At 39.5% G+C, this 17,737-nt stretch overlaps 1 protein-coding gene and 2 long non-coding RNA genes across 7 annotated transcripts in view; 2 read left to right on the top strand and 1 right to left on the bottom strand.

Moving 5' to 3' along the window:
• Nucleotides 1-1,580: 1,580 nt before the first annotated feature.
• Nucleotides 1,581-3,393, top strand: LOC117993112 (uncharacterized). The gene is made up of 2 exons (XR_004675146.2): nucleotides 1,581-1,757; nucleotides 2,468-3,393. It is a non-coding gene; the product is annotated as an uncharacterized lncRNA (long non-coding RNA).
• Nucleotides 3,394-3,996: 603 nt separating this feature from the next.
• LOC138404008 (uncharacterized) lies at nucleotides 3,997-8,600 on the top strand. The gene is made up of 6 exons (XR_011238117.1): nucleotides 3,997-4,025; nucleotides 4,737-4,891; nucleotides 6,541-6,706; nucleotides 6,842-7,011; nucleotides 7,486-7,641; nucleotides 8,481-8,600. It is a non-coding gene; the product is annotated as an uncharacterized lncRNA (long non-coding RNA).
• A 256-nt stretch (nucleotides 8,601-8,856) lies between these two features.
• The window catches only part of Sec24CD (Secretory 24CD), a 33,840-nt gene continuing 24,959 nt past the window's right edge, over nucleotides 8,857-17,737 (bottom strand). For 3 of the 5 annotated variants that reach the window (XM_069506690.1, XM_069506693.1, XM_069506694.1), the window contains 2 exons: nucleotides 16,181-16,374; nucleotides 8,857-12,427 (listed from right to left, as the gene is read on the bottom strand). In XM_069506690.1, the coding sequence (XP_069362791.1) occupies nucleotides 12,290-12,427; nucleotides 16,181-16,374 (332 nt within the window). In that variant the 3' untranslated portion in view covers nucleotides 8,857-12,289. Of the gene's footprint in view, nucleotides 12,428-14,134; nucleotides 14,276-16,180; nucleotides 16,375-17,737 lie in introns of all 5 variants that reach the window. The other 2 variants (XM_069506692.1, XM_069506691.1) reach the window with 2 other exon arrangements.

Here is a 17,737-nt window from a genome sequence, read left to right as displayed (position 1 = left end):
TCCATAGTAGCGTTGATAGATCAGTCAGTCAGTCAGTGGGCCACCTTTTCCTTTTTTATATTTAGATAAATGCGAAAGTTAGTTAGTTTGTTGGTTAGTCCTTCAATCACGCTGCAATAGAGCAACGAATCGACGTGATTTTTAAGGTTCTGTACCTACTGTGGGAAAAAGGAAAAACTTTTAATACAAATAAAAAACTTTGTGGTACTTTTCTTGTGCTCTCCTTCAAGTCACATTTTCAAACTGCAAGACATTCTTTTTGACAGAATTTGGTTCATCAATCAAAATCAAATTTTTCAGTTTCAACACAAACAAAATTTTCCAAAAAAACAGGTCAAACAATTATACAATGTAACAAAAATATTGAAAAATCAAGAAACGAAACACCCGAAATTGGTACGTATTGAAAAATTCGAGAATCATACTTATGTACTTAGTATTTTATAGTACCTATCTTAAACCTAATTTACTATTAAGATTTCCAGTTCTTGTGGTATATATTAGTGGTTAAAACGTTGGCATTCTATTCGAGAGGTCGGGAGTTCGTTCCTGGGTACGCACTTTTCGGAGTTAGGAGATCGATGGTTTGGAGTCATTAAGTATCACTTCCTTAAACGATGAAGGAAACATCGTGAGGAAACCTGCATTCCTGATAGTTCTTCATAATGTTCTCAAAGGTGTATGAACTAGGCTAACGTGGTAGACTATGGCCTAAGCTCTTCCCATTAATCTTCCTATTTATTAATCATTGAATGTGACCCAAAACAATCTGGTGATTTACAAAGGCATTTTTATCTTTTTCATACTCTGATATGCTATCTCCTTTTTTTACCAGCTATGCCTTAAAAATACACTAATATAATTTACTCCGATTTTCTATGGACTAAGTACATGAGAATGTAAATGGTTTTCATTTAAGTATTTAGTCTGTAGTAAAATAGGCAAACCCTACGAAGCCGGAGCAGATCTAAGATTCGGGATTTAAAAAAAATATAAAGTTATAATCTCATTTAAAAAAAACACGACTGCTCTTAAAAAACCCAAAAAGCTTTTAAAAAGTTTAAAATAACATTTGAAAATGGTGCTACCATTTTGAACTTTAAAAAAAATTATTAAAGGCTTAGATGGTAGGTACCCTAATATAAGTATTTTTCGATAACCCATCTGTGTACTCCATAATGTGTCCAAATCTAAATATATAAAAGGAAAAGGTGACTGACTGACTAACTGATCTATCAACGCACAGCTTAAACTACTGGACGGATCGGGCTGAAAATTGGCATGCATATAGCCATTATGACGTAGGCATCCGCTAAGAAAGGATTTTTGAAAATTCAACTCTTAAGGGGGTCAAATAGGGGTTTGAACTTTATGTAGTCCACGCGGACGAAGTCGCGAGCATAAGCTAGTCTGTTCATAAATTTAGAAGTTATGGTGAAATAAACTCACCTTGAAAACATTACACTCTTTTTTTGGACAATCGAGTAAAATGGAGGACGTTCTTTTCAACGCCTATTTTCTATTTATGTACACGGATTGCTGCAAGATTTCTGGGCCGATTTCCGTGATTATTTTTAACCTGATGCCAAAGATGTAGTGTCCACAGATAGCCATGGTCTGCGGTGGACCATGGGCCTGATCCAGTACGCGCTGCTGTTGGTCTCCGCTGTCGTCGCTCTGGTGACGGGTGTCTTCGGCTGCACCAGGAAGGTGTACATCGCTTGTAGGGAACCTTCGCCTTGTAAGAAGTAACATTGGTAAGTTTCCTTCCGGTGATAGATAGCAGCGGCCAATCTCAGTGGAATATGGAGACTAGTTTATACTGGATTTAACCAGAACGCTGACAAAGACCGAGACAGGCGAAAGTACTGATGATTACTGATACGATATTTAAAAAGTCCTATATTTTGTAAAAGTTCACGATGTATTGCAAATAAAACATCTGACTGACGCTAGAGGTCAACAAACGTTGGGTAAGTAGGCCAGACGGAGTCAATGCCGTGCCTTGACCCAGTTTTAGCACGCTATACATTGCGGTTTTGAAAAATACTAAATCACTAAAACTAACATAATTTGGTATCGGACTGTGTTTAGGTGTATAACAATAACGCTATGTTTTTGCTAGCGTTTTGGTTACACTCTGTATGTATACCAAGATAGTGTAGCGGTGAAAATCGGGTTCTATTCGGGCGGTCCGGTGTTTGGGCACGCACGTGTAACTTCTCGAAGTTTTTAGCAATTACTTAAATATTACTTGCTTTAACGGTGAAGGAAAACATCGTGAGGGTATACTGCATATCCGTGAGTTCTCCATAATGTTCTCAAATGTGTTTGAAGTCGGCCAATCCGCACTTAGTCGTTGGCGTGGTAGACTATCGCCAAAACCCTCACTCTGAGAGGAGACCCGTGCTCTGTAGTGAGTCGGCGATGGGTCGATGATGATGATGTAACCATGAAATCTTTACAGATGCACAATGGCTAAAATCAACTGGACATTTGTATACTCAGTGCTGATGATCTTGTTCACTATATTCTCGGCTGGAAATGCTTGCAAAAAGAAGATCCCATGTACAGGCAGAGCTCCTTGCAAGAAAGGACCTTTTAGAACTTGAAAAATCAACTGAAAACCCCGACATCTAAAAAATTTCTTAAGGATAATAGAGTCAAGAAATTGTTTATTAACAATGAACAAAACAATAATATCTTGTGATGAATTGTAGTGATACAATTTGTGGAACAAAATATTCTGTCTACAAGAAAATAATTTGGAAAACTTGCCGAACTGGCTATGGTCAGTGGTCAGTGGTATACTTCTACAGAAATATGGCCAAAATGTTCTGACGATAAAGATTATGAAAAGTCTAAATGGCAAGATAAATTTTTTAAATTTTTAGAACATGGATAGAAATAACTTTTTGAAAAATATGACTGAAATGGTGTGACGATAAAAATAGCAAAGTAGAAAAATATTTGGTCAAATAACAAAATAAAATTTAGAAATCGTTAGAAATTTATCGAAGAAAATTAATAATCTGACTACCTATGTATTTTGAATTAAGAAATATGGATTTAACATCTCCTGCCCATATAATAGTGCAAAATGATTCAGATTATATTAACAGAAATAAAATACAAAAACCAATTAAAATTAAATACTTATCAAATGAGATTTATAAAGGACACGGGTATTATACGATAGACGATAGAGATGTTTTGCGTCAGTTTTGGAAGACGGTCCGAAATAGACCCAAAGTGAAATAGATTAGACCATCTGAATATCCAAATGGGCAATATTGTTATTTATGTGTTCAATAATTCAATTTCTTGTATCTGTTATGAACAATACACAACTGTTTAATATGGACGAGTATCAATAAATTTGTATCAATGATTTGAATGCCTTTTAATTGACTAGATAATTCTCGCGACGCGACATTCCCGAGAGGATTTAGGTTTTTAATTCCCCGGAAAACTTTTTAATTTTGGGGTAAAAACTCCTTACTCTCCAGATTTTTGACTATATCATGCAAAAAATTACGTCAAATCGCTGCTCCGTTGCAGCGTGATTAACGGACAAACCAATAAATATTAATTTAAAAAAAAACATGACTGTTCTGCCATATTGAATTTTTTTCAAAAAAAATATTATAGACAATTGAAGGACGAATCGACAAACCAACAAACAAACACACTTTCGCATTTATAATATGGATACTGATTAGATAAGTAGGTACCTAGTTGGATTTAAAGTATTTTAAAATTCTGTAATTGAGAAATATTGTTTTGGGTCAAATTCCACCTTCCTAGTTAGCCTTTCATTTTTCTCATTTTCCAATAATTTCTTTATTTCAGATTACTTTTCGTGGTGGATAGGCTCAAATCAATTTTTCTCTTTTACAGACAACTCCGGCCCAACATGAAAGTGTCAACCCAAAATACTTAAATAGAAAATCTCTAGAATTTGGTAACAGCAAGCATTTGATTAGTTGGGACTAAGTTAGAGATTCAGAACCCTGAGAAGCTCTGTAAGTATTTACTCAGTATTGCTTTATTTTGTTTGATTCACGTTACCTACAAAGGATATAAGAAGCTGTGGTAGCCTAGTGGTTAGGACGTCCGGCTTCCAATCGGAGGTCGGGAGTTCGATCCCGGGCACGCACCTCTAACTTTTCGGAGTTATGTGCGTTTTTAAGTAATTAAAATAATCACTTGATTTAACGGTGAAGGAAAACATCGTGAGGAAACTTGCATGCCTGAGAGTTCACCATAATGTTCTCAAAGGTGTGTGAAGTCTACCAATCCGCACTTGGCCAGCGTGGTAGACTATGGCTAAACCCTTTTCACTCTGAGAGGAGACCCGTGCTCTGCAGTGAGCCGGCGATGGATTGATCATGATGATGATGATCGGTTGTATAACGACTTGATAAAAGCTTCATGCAATTTACTCTGCGCTAATATGGTCTTAGTAGAAATGTTGGGAAGCCCATTAATGCTGCCCTCGGCTGAGTTTTTTGTGGGCTCTTCTCAGACCTGGGCGCGTATGGAACCCTCGTAGCTTAAGTAACCCTCGTAGTTTTTAAGTTCGCGTAAAAATTATCACCATACAAATATACGAGATCATCTTAAAAATGCAACAACTGACTCTTAAAAAGTGTAATTTATTACCTATTTTGAATACCTAAACCATTTGATTTGATTTGATTTGATAATGGTTGATGGAGGTTTCGTGGTTTCAGCGTTGGTCGTATGATGCAAGGTTGGCGGCAGCTGGTGGCAGTGCTGCTACTCGTGGTCACTCTCCTGCAACTTGTGGCTGCTTGTGGCCAGAGGAAGATCACTTGTAATCCTACCAACCCACCCTGCAAGAAATAAGGTGATTGAAGAGCTAAAAGTATAGTCCGTGACAGGTCGAGATGGCATCATTGACAGCAATGACCTATCAGTGGCCTACTTACGGAATGTTCGATGACCTCTAGCGTCAGTCTAGTGGTAGTACCTAGATGTTTTATTTGCAACTAGCTTATGCTCGCGACTTCGTCCGAATGGACTACACAAATTTCAAACCCCTATTTCACCCCTTAGGAGTTGAAGTCAAGTCAAAGTCAAAGTCAAATGATTTATTCAAAATAGGTAATAAATTACTCGTATTGACGGTCTGGTATGGTGTTAGATTTGTCCTAAAATCCTTTCTTAGCGGATGCCTACGTCATAATAGCATGCCAAATTTCAGACCAATCCGTTCAGTAGTTTGAACTGTGCGTTGATAGATCAGTCAGTCAGTCAGTCAGTCACCTTTTCCTTTTATATTAATTTAGATATATCGTAAACTTTTACAGAATTATAGTATTTTTTATATTTTTTTTAAACATTGTGCTTACTCAAAACTTCCAAAATATCTTATATAGTCCAACCATCCTGACGCTCACAGATTTTTCTGATCACTACCTTGTGGTGACCGATCAATTGACAAAAAACAAATGACAAAGTTTCATTTCCCAAACAAATTTTGGCAAAATTATGAATCGTTTTATGATCGTTATAAAACTTATGTTTCTACAAATAATTCACTTGATAAAACAAATTACCAAACAAATTGTTATTTCATAAAATATCATTTGACAAACAATTGATTTCTTTAATCGTGTTAATTAGTAAAACAACATATCGCACTTTTTTTTTTGATAAAATGAATTGTTTGATAAAATGAACTATTTAATAAATACTTTCCAAATCTTTTATATGTCGACCGGGCCGACGGAAAAGACCGCTTACTATAATGGGGGGTCTCATTTTCTCCCCCCCGCTCCCACCATCAAGAGCGAGCGAAGCGAGCTCGGGACTTTGGGCACTCCGACTCGGAACGGTTAGGTCTTACAGACCCCGCCATCCCCTTCGTGGGTTATTTCTTTTTTTACCACCCAGCAAAAAGGAGCCCCGCGAAGCGGGGCTCCGTCGACGGGCCCTGGTCGACGAGAAGAGACCACCACTATGGTGGGGGGTCTCTTTCCTCTCCCCCGCTCCCGCCATCAGGAGCGAGCGAAGCGAGCCCGGGACTTGGGGCACTCCGACTCGGAACGGTTATGTTAGAAGAGGATGGCGGGGTCTGAGACCCCGCCATCCCCTTCGTGGGTTATTTCTTTTTTTCGCACCCAGAAAAAAGGAGCCCCATGATATTATTGCTGCGTTGCATAGGGGTTTGCATATGTATGCAAAACAGACTTTTTGTGTGTTTTTGTTACTTAGTTATTTTATCAAATAATAAATTTATCATCTATTATTTTGTAAAATCGCGAATTTGAAAAACAAATTATTTGGTGAAATAATAAATTTTTAAATGATATTTTAACATTCAGCAAATTTGCAAAGTAAAACATTTGTGAATAGAATATATTTGTCAAATGATCTTTTGTAAAATAATATGTTTGCGGTATACGACGTTTGTGATTTGATTAGTTTTTCAAAAGTTTTTGGTGAACTGATAATTTGTCATACGTTTTTTGTCATTCATTAGTGAACCCTACCTACCTTGTATTGTTCTAGCCCTTCCTGGTTTCCGTGCTATGGATAAGGCGTTTGTGCAAGAAGTGATAGTTCTTCTGGTGACATTACTGCTGTCATACCTCGAGTCCTGCCGCGGCTGCACGAGGAACTCCTACACCACCTGCAGCGACCAGGACGCCAAGTGCAAGAAGTGACTATAAACTAAGTACTTACAGTATGATCTTGTTTTGTTTCTATTAAGCCTTCATGATCAACTCATCGCTGGCACACGAATAAAAAATAAAATGAAATAAATTGCTATTTAGCGAGCGTTAACGAATTTATCATATTTTAATTCCAGTAATAATGCAATACCTCAACCCATTCGTGCTGGTGTTGTTGCACATCGCAGTGTCGATGTTGCAGCTGACGCGCGGCTGTCGGCCGGGCAGGCAGCACTGCCGCGACGCGCATTGCTTCCCTTGCAACCAGTTCGGGGGACCCAAAGTGCGACGCGCCAACAATACCAAGGTCAGAGTTACAAATTGACAGCTAGGTTCTTATGATTATTTTCAAAGGGCCTCTGCAAGACGCGGTAACGCAGCGCCAAGGAAAATGCGAGCCTTGCGGTCTGCGACACGCGAGGCACGTTGTGATGGAGGCTGGGGTTGGGGGAGACGCCGGGGAGATGCCTCCAGATCATCCCCAATCAATTAATCCCCTGTAGATCTTCATCACTGGCACCGTCACCGTAGTCCAGGCATGAGGACCTAATAGTGACCCTTTTTTATCGCTGGGAAATGCGTTTACGCATCTCCCCTCCCCTGGAAACCAGCCCGCCAGCCTATTTTAAGTTTTTTCCCTAGTGTTTATGTTCATATGTAAATTTGAAGAATAAATAAATAAAAAAATATTATTAATTATTAAAATTATTATTATTAAACCGGTGCGGGCGAGCGTGGGTGAATCTCAACCTGTCGCGGACTATACATCATTATTTTTCAGTAAAGCACAATGATGCTGAGAAGGCTCCTGCTGATATTCCTCATCATCATCCTCTGCGGTGTGGCGACGGGCTGCAGAAGGAAGCGAAGGACACCCGACTACTGTCTCCCTTGCACCTATAAGGGCCCCTACATTGAAGTTTTATATCCGAAACAAGTAAGTTATATTCACCTAAAGCTGGAGACTGACTTGTACCTATTGTAATGAACCATTCAAGGCGTTCTTCTTACAATCCGGCGACAGACTGACTTATAGCGTGCTAGCTGATGCCCGTGGCTTCGCCCGCGTGGATTTAGGTTTTTAAAAATCCCGTGGGAACTTTTGATTTTCCAGGACAAAATGTAGCCTATCCGTAGTAGCCCGTCCCCGAAATGCAAGATATCTCTGTACCAAATTTCGTAAAAACATTTAAACGCATGATTCTTTAAAAATCCCGTGGCATCACCGTGATTTAAGAATGCGATTCCTTACAGCATCAGGGATGAGGAGTTGGGTCCTCGAGTTCAACGATAGTCTTCACTTGGTAGGTACCTCCAATATCAATTTATAACAGACAGTTTCTAAATTCCATCAGTTTAGGTGATCAGGTCCCCTGCAGCATCAGGATATTTTTTTATGGAACAAAATTGCAAAGTTTTTCTATCGATTAAATAAGAAATTACGCAAATCGGTTCAGTGATCTCGGAGATTTTGGTGTACATAGGTAGAAAACTGACTGAAAACACTATTCCTCCTTTAAAAATTTATTCAACTTTAAAGTCTCGGAATGTTCCTCCAGCTGTGTTGGAGACAATGCTTTTAGCTTTTATAAAACAACGAAAGTCTGGCCCTCACGGGCTTCTAGTACAGTAGGTATCTACAATAACAGCTGCTTTTATCTTAAAATATTTCTGATATTGAAACAAAACGTACCCACATAGCATTCCAGAGCCAATTAAAAAATATAGGTCAATTAAAAAATAATTAAGTAAAATGTCATCATATTTTTGTTTCAGAAAAAATATAGAAAGCTCTCTGCCGTTAATTAACTTCACAAAATAATTATAAAATGTCAATGAAGATGAAGAGCATGACTTTTCAATAAAATGAATGAATTTTCAATAAAAATGAAAATTATTATGAACTGAAGTTAGAAACGAGTATTATTGTAGGCACTAATTAGAACTCTAGCACAGAAAATCACCAGAACCCATTTTTAACCGACTTCCAAAAAGGAGGTGGTTCTAAATTGGGCCCTTTTTTTTCTTTGGCATTTTGCGTCTAAGCGGTCCAGCAGAGATGACGTAGGTCATCATCATAGATTCATGGTTTACCCTCATACCGGTAAAGCCGTATCGAATAAAATGATAAGCAAAATAAAAACACAAAACATAATAAAGGCGAATATATAGTTTTATTTACAATCCGTTACAATCGAGTTAACTAGGAAACTATATCTAAAGTAAACATAACATAACCTTACACATCCTCATAGCTTCACCTGCGGAATCTACGGATATTCTAGCGTTTAAGATTTAAAGAAATTGTTAAGGCGCAAACAAATTATCGGACGCGGCTGACGGACACGGCTGACAGACGCGACTGACGGCCGCGAATAAAATTATAGGTATCTGGATAGTAAAATGTACAACGAACTGTACCAACTATCGGACGTAACTTAAGGCAGTCCATAAGCGCTCGGACATCCGATAGAATTCTGGCCCGCTAGATGGGTCTGTCTGTCGAAAACCTATGGATGAGTCCGCACTTATCCAAAATCTGTATATGGCTAGAAAGCCGATGGCAGATAGATATTGGAAAAAAATGAGTCCGCAAGCCGACTCCCAAACGACTGTACTATCTGTCGCAGCTGTCAGCCATGACTTACGGACACGTCCGGCAGTTCGTCGCCGCCTTTGGGCAGGTTTAACCGATGCCGCTTGCCTCTAGTAGTTACGATGCTTTATTTAAATGAACAAACTCATTTTTGTTAAGTTGGTTGAAAAAAATGGTGAAATCATAAAACAAAATTATAAAAAAAACACCGTACCGTATTTTACAAACTCTATGGTCATATAATTCTCAACAGATTATCTCTAATTTTAGTGCCAGTTTACATTATGCCAGTGGCGATAGTACAAAAGTTTGATATCAGTATAGATTGTTTCGCAAACGAATTGACTTAGGTCCGACGCAAGTTTACGTATTGGAGTGTATTACATAAGTTATCTATTGGTTAATTTATCTGTATCATCATCATCATCATCATCATCATCATCCTGTGGACATCTACTGTTGGACATAGGCCTTCCCTAATCTGTATAATGCGTAAAAAATGATTTACGCGCCCCTTTTTAACTTTATGAGTCAAATTCCATGTCTAAAGTACGATTTTTGTCCTTATTTTAAAGGTGAACCGTACTTTTGGCATGACAGTTGACCCATAGAGTTAAAATGTCGCGAGTCATTTTGTACCGACTATACAACTACATACAACAAGTGACATATGTCAATGCCATCTGTCAATATCTGTTTGCCATCAAGTTGTCATGTCGTGTCGGTCGTATTAAGCCTAGCGCTGGAAAGACACAACTTGAACGAGTAACTGGAATAATGTAAACCGGCCATTATTAATTGCTAATAACAATAGAATACAGTCAGCCACTCGTCGCACCCAACGATCACTCGTATTCAACACACGGAATCATAGTTCAGACAATGTAATGCTCTTTTCATATATTTCTACTTTCTCAATGTAAAGAGGCTTTAACGGACTAAGGAATCAAGCATCAAGAACATATTTCGCAGGATGCGTCCATTTATCGCAATCGGAATTAGTCCTCAATAGTAGGCTTATTAGAAAATATCGATGTATCGGTATATCGATGTATCGGTATATCGATATACCGATATTTTAAATACATATCACAAATTTCGTCACTGGCAGCAAGCCAACCGTAGCTCAGTAGTCAGAGACGTGGGTTCGATTCCTGCCGGTCCGCATTTTTGATATGTTATTTAAAATTATTTAGAAATTTCCTTGAAGTGTAGGTAAAACACTATAAAAATTATAAACATCGATATTTTTTGGCAATATATAGTGTTCGATAAATTGTATGACAAATGAGGTATGTAGGTAATACCAAATATTTAGTGTCATAGATTCTTTCGTTGTCTTTGCTACATGACAAACGTTCAAACGGTCCTTTGAGTTCACAGAAGTTTTTCACTCGCGTCATACCGATAGTTATATTTATATCGATAATATATCGAAATCAATATTGATACATTTAAAATATATCGATACTTTTTAGTAGTTCCGAAATCCCTACTCAATGCTACAGGCACACTTTTGGAATTACATAAGAATTTATGTTTAGCCCATTAGATCCCTAAGACTGGGGGCACACGATGCGTTGCGGCGCCGCACCGCAAACATTTCACCGTATTAGCGGGCACACGAGCGGTGCGGCGCCGCAACGTTGTTATGTCACAGCGGCGCCGTAGCAACGTTGGACAGTGTCCTTCCTTAGGACGCATAAACAACTCAGCAGTGCCGTTCCGACGTCGCCTCGTTTCGGTGGTTGCGGCGGCGGTGCGGCGCCGGAGCGCATCGTTTGACATGCCACAGATATTTCTATGTAAGCGGCGCCGCACCACCGCCGCAACGCATCGTGTGCCCCCGCCCTGATAGCACACGAGTAGACATAGACCAGAGGGGAAGCTTCATACTAGCGGCTGGCTGTAGGTTCACTCACGCACACCACGACGTGTCACGGACGCTCCGTTTGCCATCGAACTGGGCGCAAACGGAGCGTCCGTGGCACGTCGTGGTGTGCGTGAGCTAGTGTGAAGCTTCCCCTCTGGCCTATAATACCTACTCGTGTGCTGATAGTCCGTTAAAGTCGCTTCACATAAGTAGAGCTGGTTTCTTCTCAGCGCTGGCGATCAGCGCGGGAGGAACAAGTAAGACCAGCTTGTGGAGTTAGTGTAAAGTAAGGAACGGATCTCCTTGAGTATGTGGCACAGATAGTCGAAGTAAAGGCACGTTTACACGGGCTATTGAAATTCCTCAATTCCAAGCAAAATACTGCCATACTAGTCGCTAGTCTTTACTTAAGATTGAGTTGAAACGAGACAGATTTATGTAAGAGATATAGCTTTGTCTCGTTTTAACTTACGTCACGAGTACGGCAGTTAGTCAATTATGACATCACGACCACACGAAGCAATTTACTGCAATACCCAGCAATGCCGGAAAATTTCAGCAATGTTATCCAGAATAATTGCTGCAGATTGATCCATACGTGTTGCCGAGCAACAATTGCTTAACAAATTGCTCATGTAAGCGCACCTTTAGAGGAGCTTCCGTCCACGCTGCGTTCTTCTACTACACCCTATACACGGAAAGAAGTCAGTATAGCACTCTCTCTGTTTCCCATACAAACGATAGAGACAAAAAGTGGGCGCTAACCATTTTGAGGCACCAATCACAAACGAAACTATCTTTTCTAATTGAATTTCGAATGTTTTTTGAAAACATTCTCGAACTCAATTTCGAATGTTTTTGAAAACATGTGTATGATGATGGTTGGTGCCTCAAAATGTTCACCGAGATTCGAATGTTTTTTGAAAACATGTTTGTGATTGGTTAGTGACTCAAAACTTGGTTGATTGACGCCCACTGAGATGTTTGTCTCTATCATTTGTATGGGATTACGTAACAGAGACAGCGCTATACTAAGTTCTTTACGAGCATAGAGTATGAGAAGTGACGTAGACCTGTCTCCAGTCTGTCGTGTTGCCACAGGAGTTAGTATAAAGGCTATAGTAAGGATCGGATCTCCTTGTGTATGTGGCACAGATAGTCGACGTAAGACGAGCTGCCGTCCACGCCGCGATCTTCTACTAGGAAGTGACGTAGTACTGTCTCCAGTTTGTCGTGCTGTCGCATCACTGTTAACTGCAACAAGAGAATCCATATTAGTCATTATATCGTGCTGAGTTTTGCCGGCTCTTCTCAGTAGAAATTGCTTTCCGAACCGGTGGTAGGGTCTTGGCATATCATAAGTAGCACATGGTACTACATGAAATAAATGAATAGGGTCTTGGACTGTATTAATAAAATAATCGGGGAACATACATAAAAAATAAAAAAATAAAATAAAATAAAAAAAGATTCCGACGAATTGAGAACCTCCTCCTTTTTTTGAAGTCGGTTAATGATGTGATTTTTTTGTATAGCGGTAGTTTATGGAGCTAGAGTTCATTATTAGAGAGAATAATTTTTTAGCGTTTAAACTACCGTGAGTCGTACAAACATCCACAATTTCACATTTATAATCCTAATCCTAATCCTAATCCTAATAATATTATAAATGTGAAAGTGTGGATGTTTGAATGTTTGTTACTCAATTACGCAAAAACGGCTAAACGGATTTGGATGAAATTTGGAATGGAGATAGATTATATCCTGGATTAACACATAGGCTACTTTTTATCCTGGAAAATCAAAAAATTCCCGCGGGATTTTGAAAAATGTAAATCCACGCGGACGAAGTCGCGGGCATCAGCTAGTAATAATATTAGGATTCAAGCATGACCCAGCATTTATTTTCAAGTAAGCTGTGATAGCCTAGTGGTTAGGACGTCCACCTTCTAATCGGAGGTCGGGGATTCGATCCCGGGCACGCACCTCTAACTTTTCGGAGTTATGTGCGTTTTAATTAATTAAATAACACTTGCTTTAATGGTGAAGGAAAACATCGTGAGGAAACCTGCATGCCTGAGAGTTCTCCATAATGTTCTCAAAGGTGTGTGAAGTTTACCAATCCGCACATGGCCAGCGTGGTAGACTATGGCCAAAAGTCACTCTGAGAGGAGACCCGCTCTCTGCAGTGAGCCGGTGATGGGCTGATCATGATGATCATGATGAATCTATTAAAAGAATGCTCCTAAAAAACTATTTCATCATGATCTGATGATGATGATGATGATGACCTCAAGCACAAGAAGCGCCGGAATAAACTATCATGTGTGGCACAACCCGAAAAAAAGGTCCCGACTCAGCATAAATACTGTATGCCTTGTACATAACCAGCTCTTAGTTTAAAGATAACATATCTAAATGTGATGTGTTATATAGTTTTGTAAATAAATGTCTTTTCTTTCTTTCTTTCACATACACAAATCAATAACTAGGCGTTATTGTTATACTACCTAAACACAATTCAATACTTTTAGTAGTAGATTTAGTATTTTTCAAACCCGCAATATATAGCGTGCAAAACTTACGTCCTACGAGTGGCCTACTTACGTAACGTTCGCTGACCTCTAGCGTCAGTCAGATGTTTTATTTGCATATATCGTAAACTTTTCAAAATTATACTTGGTATTTTTTTATAAATAGATGAAATACAAATAAATAAATAAAAATAAAAAAGCATGCAGTAAAAGCGTGCAGAGGATTATGAATTGATGGATGAACAAATCGCGCGGCAGCGTAGACACCCCCCACCGTCACATCTCGTAACCACCAAAATGTCAGACATCTTTTCGATTGATGGAATTTGAAAATGGGGTAAAAGATAAATGTACAAATATAGCCCAAACTCCCAAATATTCATGCAAAACCCACAAGATCCAATAACCCGGATTACAAAGGACCTACAGTCTACAGCATCTTCTGGACGGCCTTATGAGTGGTCATCAGATGCTCGACATACGAGTCGGAGCCGTCCAGGCCTCGGTCCTCCACCAGCATCCTCCGCGCCAGACCCTCGTGTTTATCGTGTTGGTGCACTACCGACAGCTGACAAGGACAGAGGAAGTGTGAGAGAGGGACGTGCATACATGCCATATTTGCGAACACTAAGGGCATGCAGATAGTGTGTGTCAAACGTAGATAGAGTAATAAAGGTAGATGCAGGAACGTTTGCTTTCTCATTCGCACTAAAAAGAGAGCTCAGATAAAGTTACTAATCTGATAAACAGAGACGCAGCTAACCTATTTTTTGTCCCTTATCGTGTAACTGGTTTTTTCAAGAATACATACAAGAAGTTGCAAAACAAACTTTGAGAATTCGTGGCGTAATTGTATTTCTCATGAGTTATTTACTTGTTTTCACATAAAACACGTTTAATACAAATATTGGCACCGATTCTAAGTGTATTGTAATATGAAAAGGACAGAAGCAGTTGGACATTTCTAAATTTAATTTTTAGATGGTAAAACCCGTGATTTTAGCACGCACTCGCGAACCTACTGTTTAAATTTGTATTGTGCACTAAAATTTAGAGTCTTTAAATGTGAAAGTCATGTTCCGTTCCTTTTTTAGCATTAGTAAAAAGAAAAGGATGCAGATACTCTAAATTTAGTTTAGAGAGAGACTAGAGAATCGGGACCATTGTTGATCGGTTAATACAAATATTGACTACTAAACAATGGTGATAATTGTCGTGTCATTCATCGTTACGATCTCATACGCGGTTACACAGTAAGTACATCTACCTATTATTCTATCTACGGTGTCAAATCTTTGCAATAAGTGCATCGTGTTAAAAATGAAAACTAAGGCTCCTGCAGTAGTTTAGCGGTGCGGGGGGACAGGGGGGAGGGGAGGGGGGAGGGGGAGGGGGAAAGGGGGAGGGGGAGGGGGAGGGGGCAGTAGTCACAATTACTGAGCTCTCGCGTCACGTCATCACACCCCTCCCGCACAGCTTCATTACGCAGGAACCTACCCAGTCATATGTTATGCCAGTAGTTTTTTTTTTTTTTTTTTTTATTGATCACGTAAATTTCAATAATACATTTTAAAATAAACAATTCGCCATCCTCTAGAAACTGTTAAAGTTTATGTGAGGATGGCGAGTTCGCGTTATACAAATTTAATAAAATCTGGGTAAAAAAACTGTTATAAAAATAAAAGCTGTTAATTAGTGCATATTTGTACATATAAAATATCGTTAAGTACATGAAACACTTCCTAGACCTAGACTAGGCATCCAAAGAGGCACCTAGATCCAGGAAGTGAAGTAAAAAAACCGTGAACCGTCGTAGCGGACGTGGCCCACTCGTTAGAAGCGAAGCTTCTCAATATACAATCATTTGTACTGCCCAGCCACTGAAGTGTTTTTTATTACCACGGCGTTCATTTCAATTTTTGCGAGATCTCCATCCCAAACATCCGAAGCTCTGCTACAAAATTATTTCATAAAAGCTATGGGGATCCACAGGCAAAACTGATCTCAGAGGGCGCCACAAGAGATCCGGCTATGGGAGTACCTACCATATTCCAATTCTTACCTTCTGATTAATCGCTATCACGAGTTATTTAACCACAACATTTTGGTTACCTCCAAGCTAGATGCAAGCTGTCATCTTCATAGTTTCTTACATAAACTAACGAGGTTTCATAGGTTTACTACAGTGCGACAAGGCTATCTTGGCGCGTGGCGAAAATCGGAACTAACGGTGCCGTCAAGTGTTCCCTTTGTTCTTGTTTGAATATCTAAGCCTTTGTTGTCCAACAGCGCCCCCCTGTCAATGTCATTGAAGTGTCGCACTGTAGATTTTTTTTTCAAATTATGGCGTTTGACAGCTCAATATAGTCAGTTCCACAGATGATATCACCTCTATGGCTGGCCTTATGCGCCACCTGTCGGGATAAATTGGCAGTGTGGATTCCCATTGGAGCTAAGACTACGGTCAACTCACCCTCATGGCATTCCTGCGCTTGATCCTGGTCTGCAGCACGAGGTCTCTGACGGCGTGGCTCGTGGGGTTGTCCAGCTCTGGCAACTCGCACACATGGGTGTCGACGTGTTGTGGCGACGCCACGCCGAACACGTCCCTCACCCACTCGGTCGGAGCTTGCGATCCCACCCATATTAGCATGTGGACGCCATTTTCTGGGAAATAAATAAATAAAATCATTTATTTCCACCAAATACAAAATCATATTTTTGTTAGTATTGACACGTACCTTAAAACTAATTATTATAAAATTCTTACCAAAACAATACTGTGCACCTGTTTTCCGAACTATGTAGTAGAAACTGTGTCTCGGAAAACAGGGCCTCCAGCTCGGTGAGTACAAAGCTAACTACATACTAACTAACATACTAACTAAACTAAAGAGCTAAACAAAATAATATGTGCGTGGAAGTCCATGTTATCTGTGTTTGTGTGTGCGTGTGTGTGGGGGTGTAAGTGAATGAGCATGTATAATTTGCATATGTGAGTGTCTTTGTATATGTTTGTGTACAATTGGGGTTACATAAATAAGTACGTAAGCTGTTTTTTTTTTTTTAAAAAATAAGAATGTTAGCCATGTTAAATGACTAATATTCCCTTTACCTCTCCAACAAAGCGTCAAGCTTGTGCTAGGAGTAGGTACGACAATAGTGCAACGGGCGGGGTTTGAACCGTCAACCTTTCGGTTTTCAGTCCACTCCTTTACCGGTTGAGCTATTGTGGCTAATTCCGTTGTACACAATCTCTAAACTAAACTAAAATGGCACGTCTAAATCTATTGCCATCCCTTTCATAATGTTGCTTGCGGAAAAGGAGAGCACTAGATTTAGACCTATTAATTTAGTTTAGTTTAGAGATTGTGTGCTAGAGAATCGGCCCCATTGAGGCTCTATACAATGGATGTTTGGCGGTTGGATAAGATTTTTGAAGTGAAATTTCTTTATCTGTATAGAAATGACTATATGACTTTTTTTATTAACCAAATTTTTTTTAAAATAGAGATAGCGAGCAAACGAGCAGGCGGTTCACCTGATGTTAAGTGATTACCGCCGCCCATGAACATTTACAGCACCAGAGGAACCGCCGATGCGTTGCCGGCCTTTTAGGAATTTGTTGGTCCGCCGCTTGAATAACCCCAATGTGTAGGTCTAAGACTACAAAAAAGGAGGAGGTTCTCAATTAGTCATAATCTTTGTTTTTTTATGTATGTTTTGTTCATGGGTGGCGGTAATCACTTAACATCAGGTGACCCGCCTGCTCGTTTGCTCGCTATATCTATTAAAAAAAAAAAAAAAATGTTCCCCGATTACTCGAAGAAACCTAGACCGATTTGGAAAATTATTTTTGTTTGAAAGGGTATACTTCCGAAGTAGTCCCATATTCTGGTGAAGATCTGATGAACCCTGAGTTAGCGAATCGGTAGGCAGGTCCCATTGCAGCCAAGCGTCATCATCATCATCAACCGATAGACGTCCACTGCTGGACATAGGTCTCTTGTAGGGATTTTCACACGCCACG

The sequence above is a fragment of the Maniola hyperantus genome, chromosome 23, assembly GCF_902806685.2.
Source record: "Maniola hyperantus chromosome 23, iAphHyp1.2, whole genome shotgun sequence".
NCBI classification, from domain to species: domain Eukaryota; kingdom Metazoa; phylum Arthropoda; class Insecta; order Lepidoptera; family Nymphalidae; genus Maniola; species Maniola hyperantus.
Note: the sequence above shows the minus strand (reverse complement) of the source record. Positions and strands in the feature narration are given on the sequence as shown.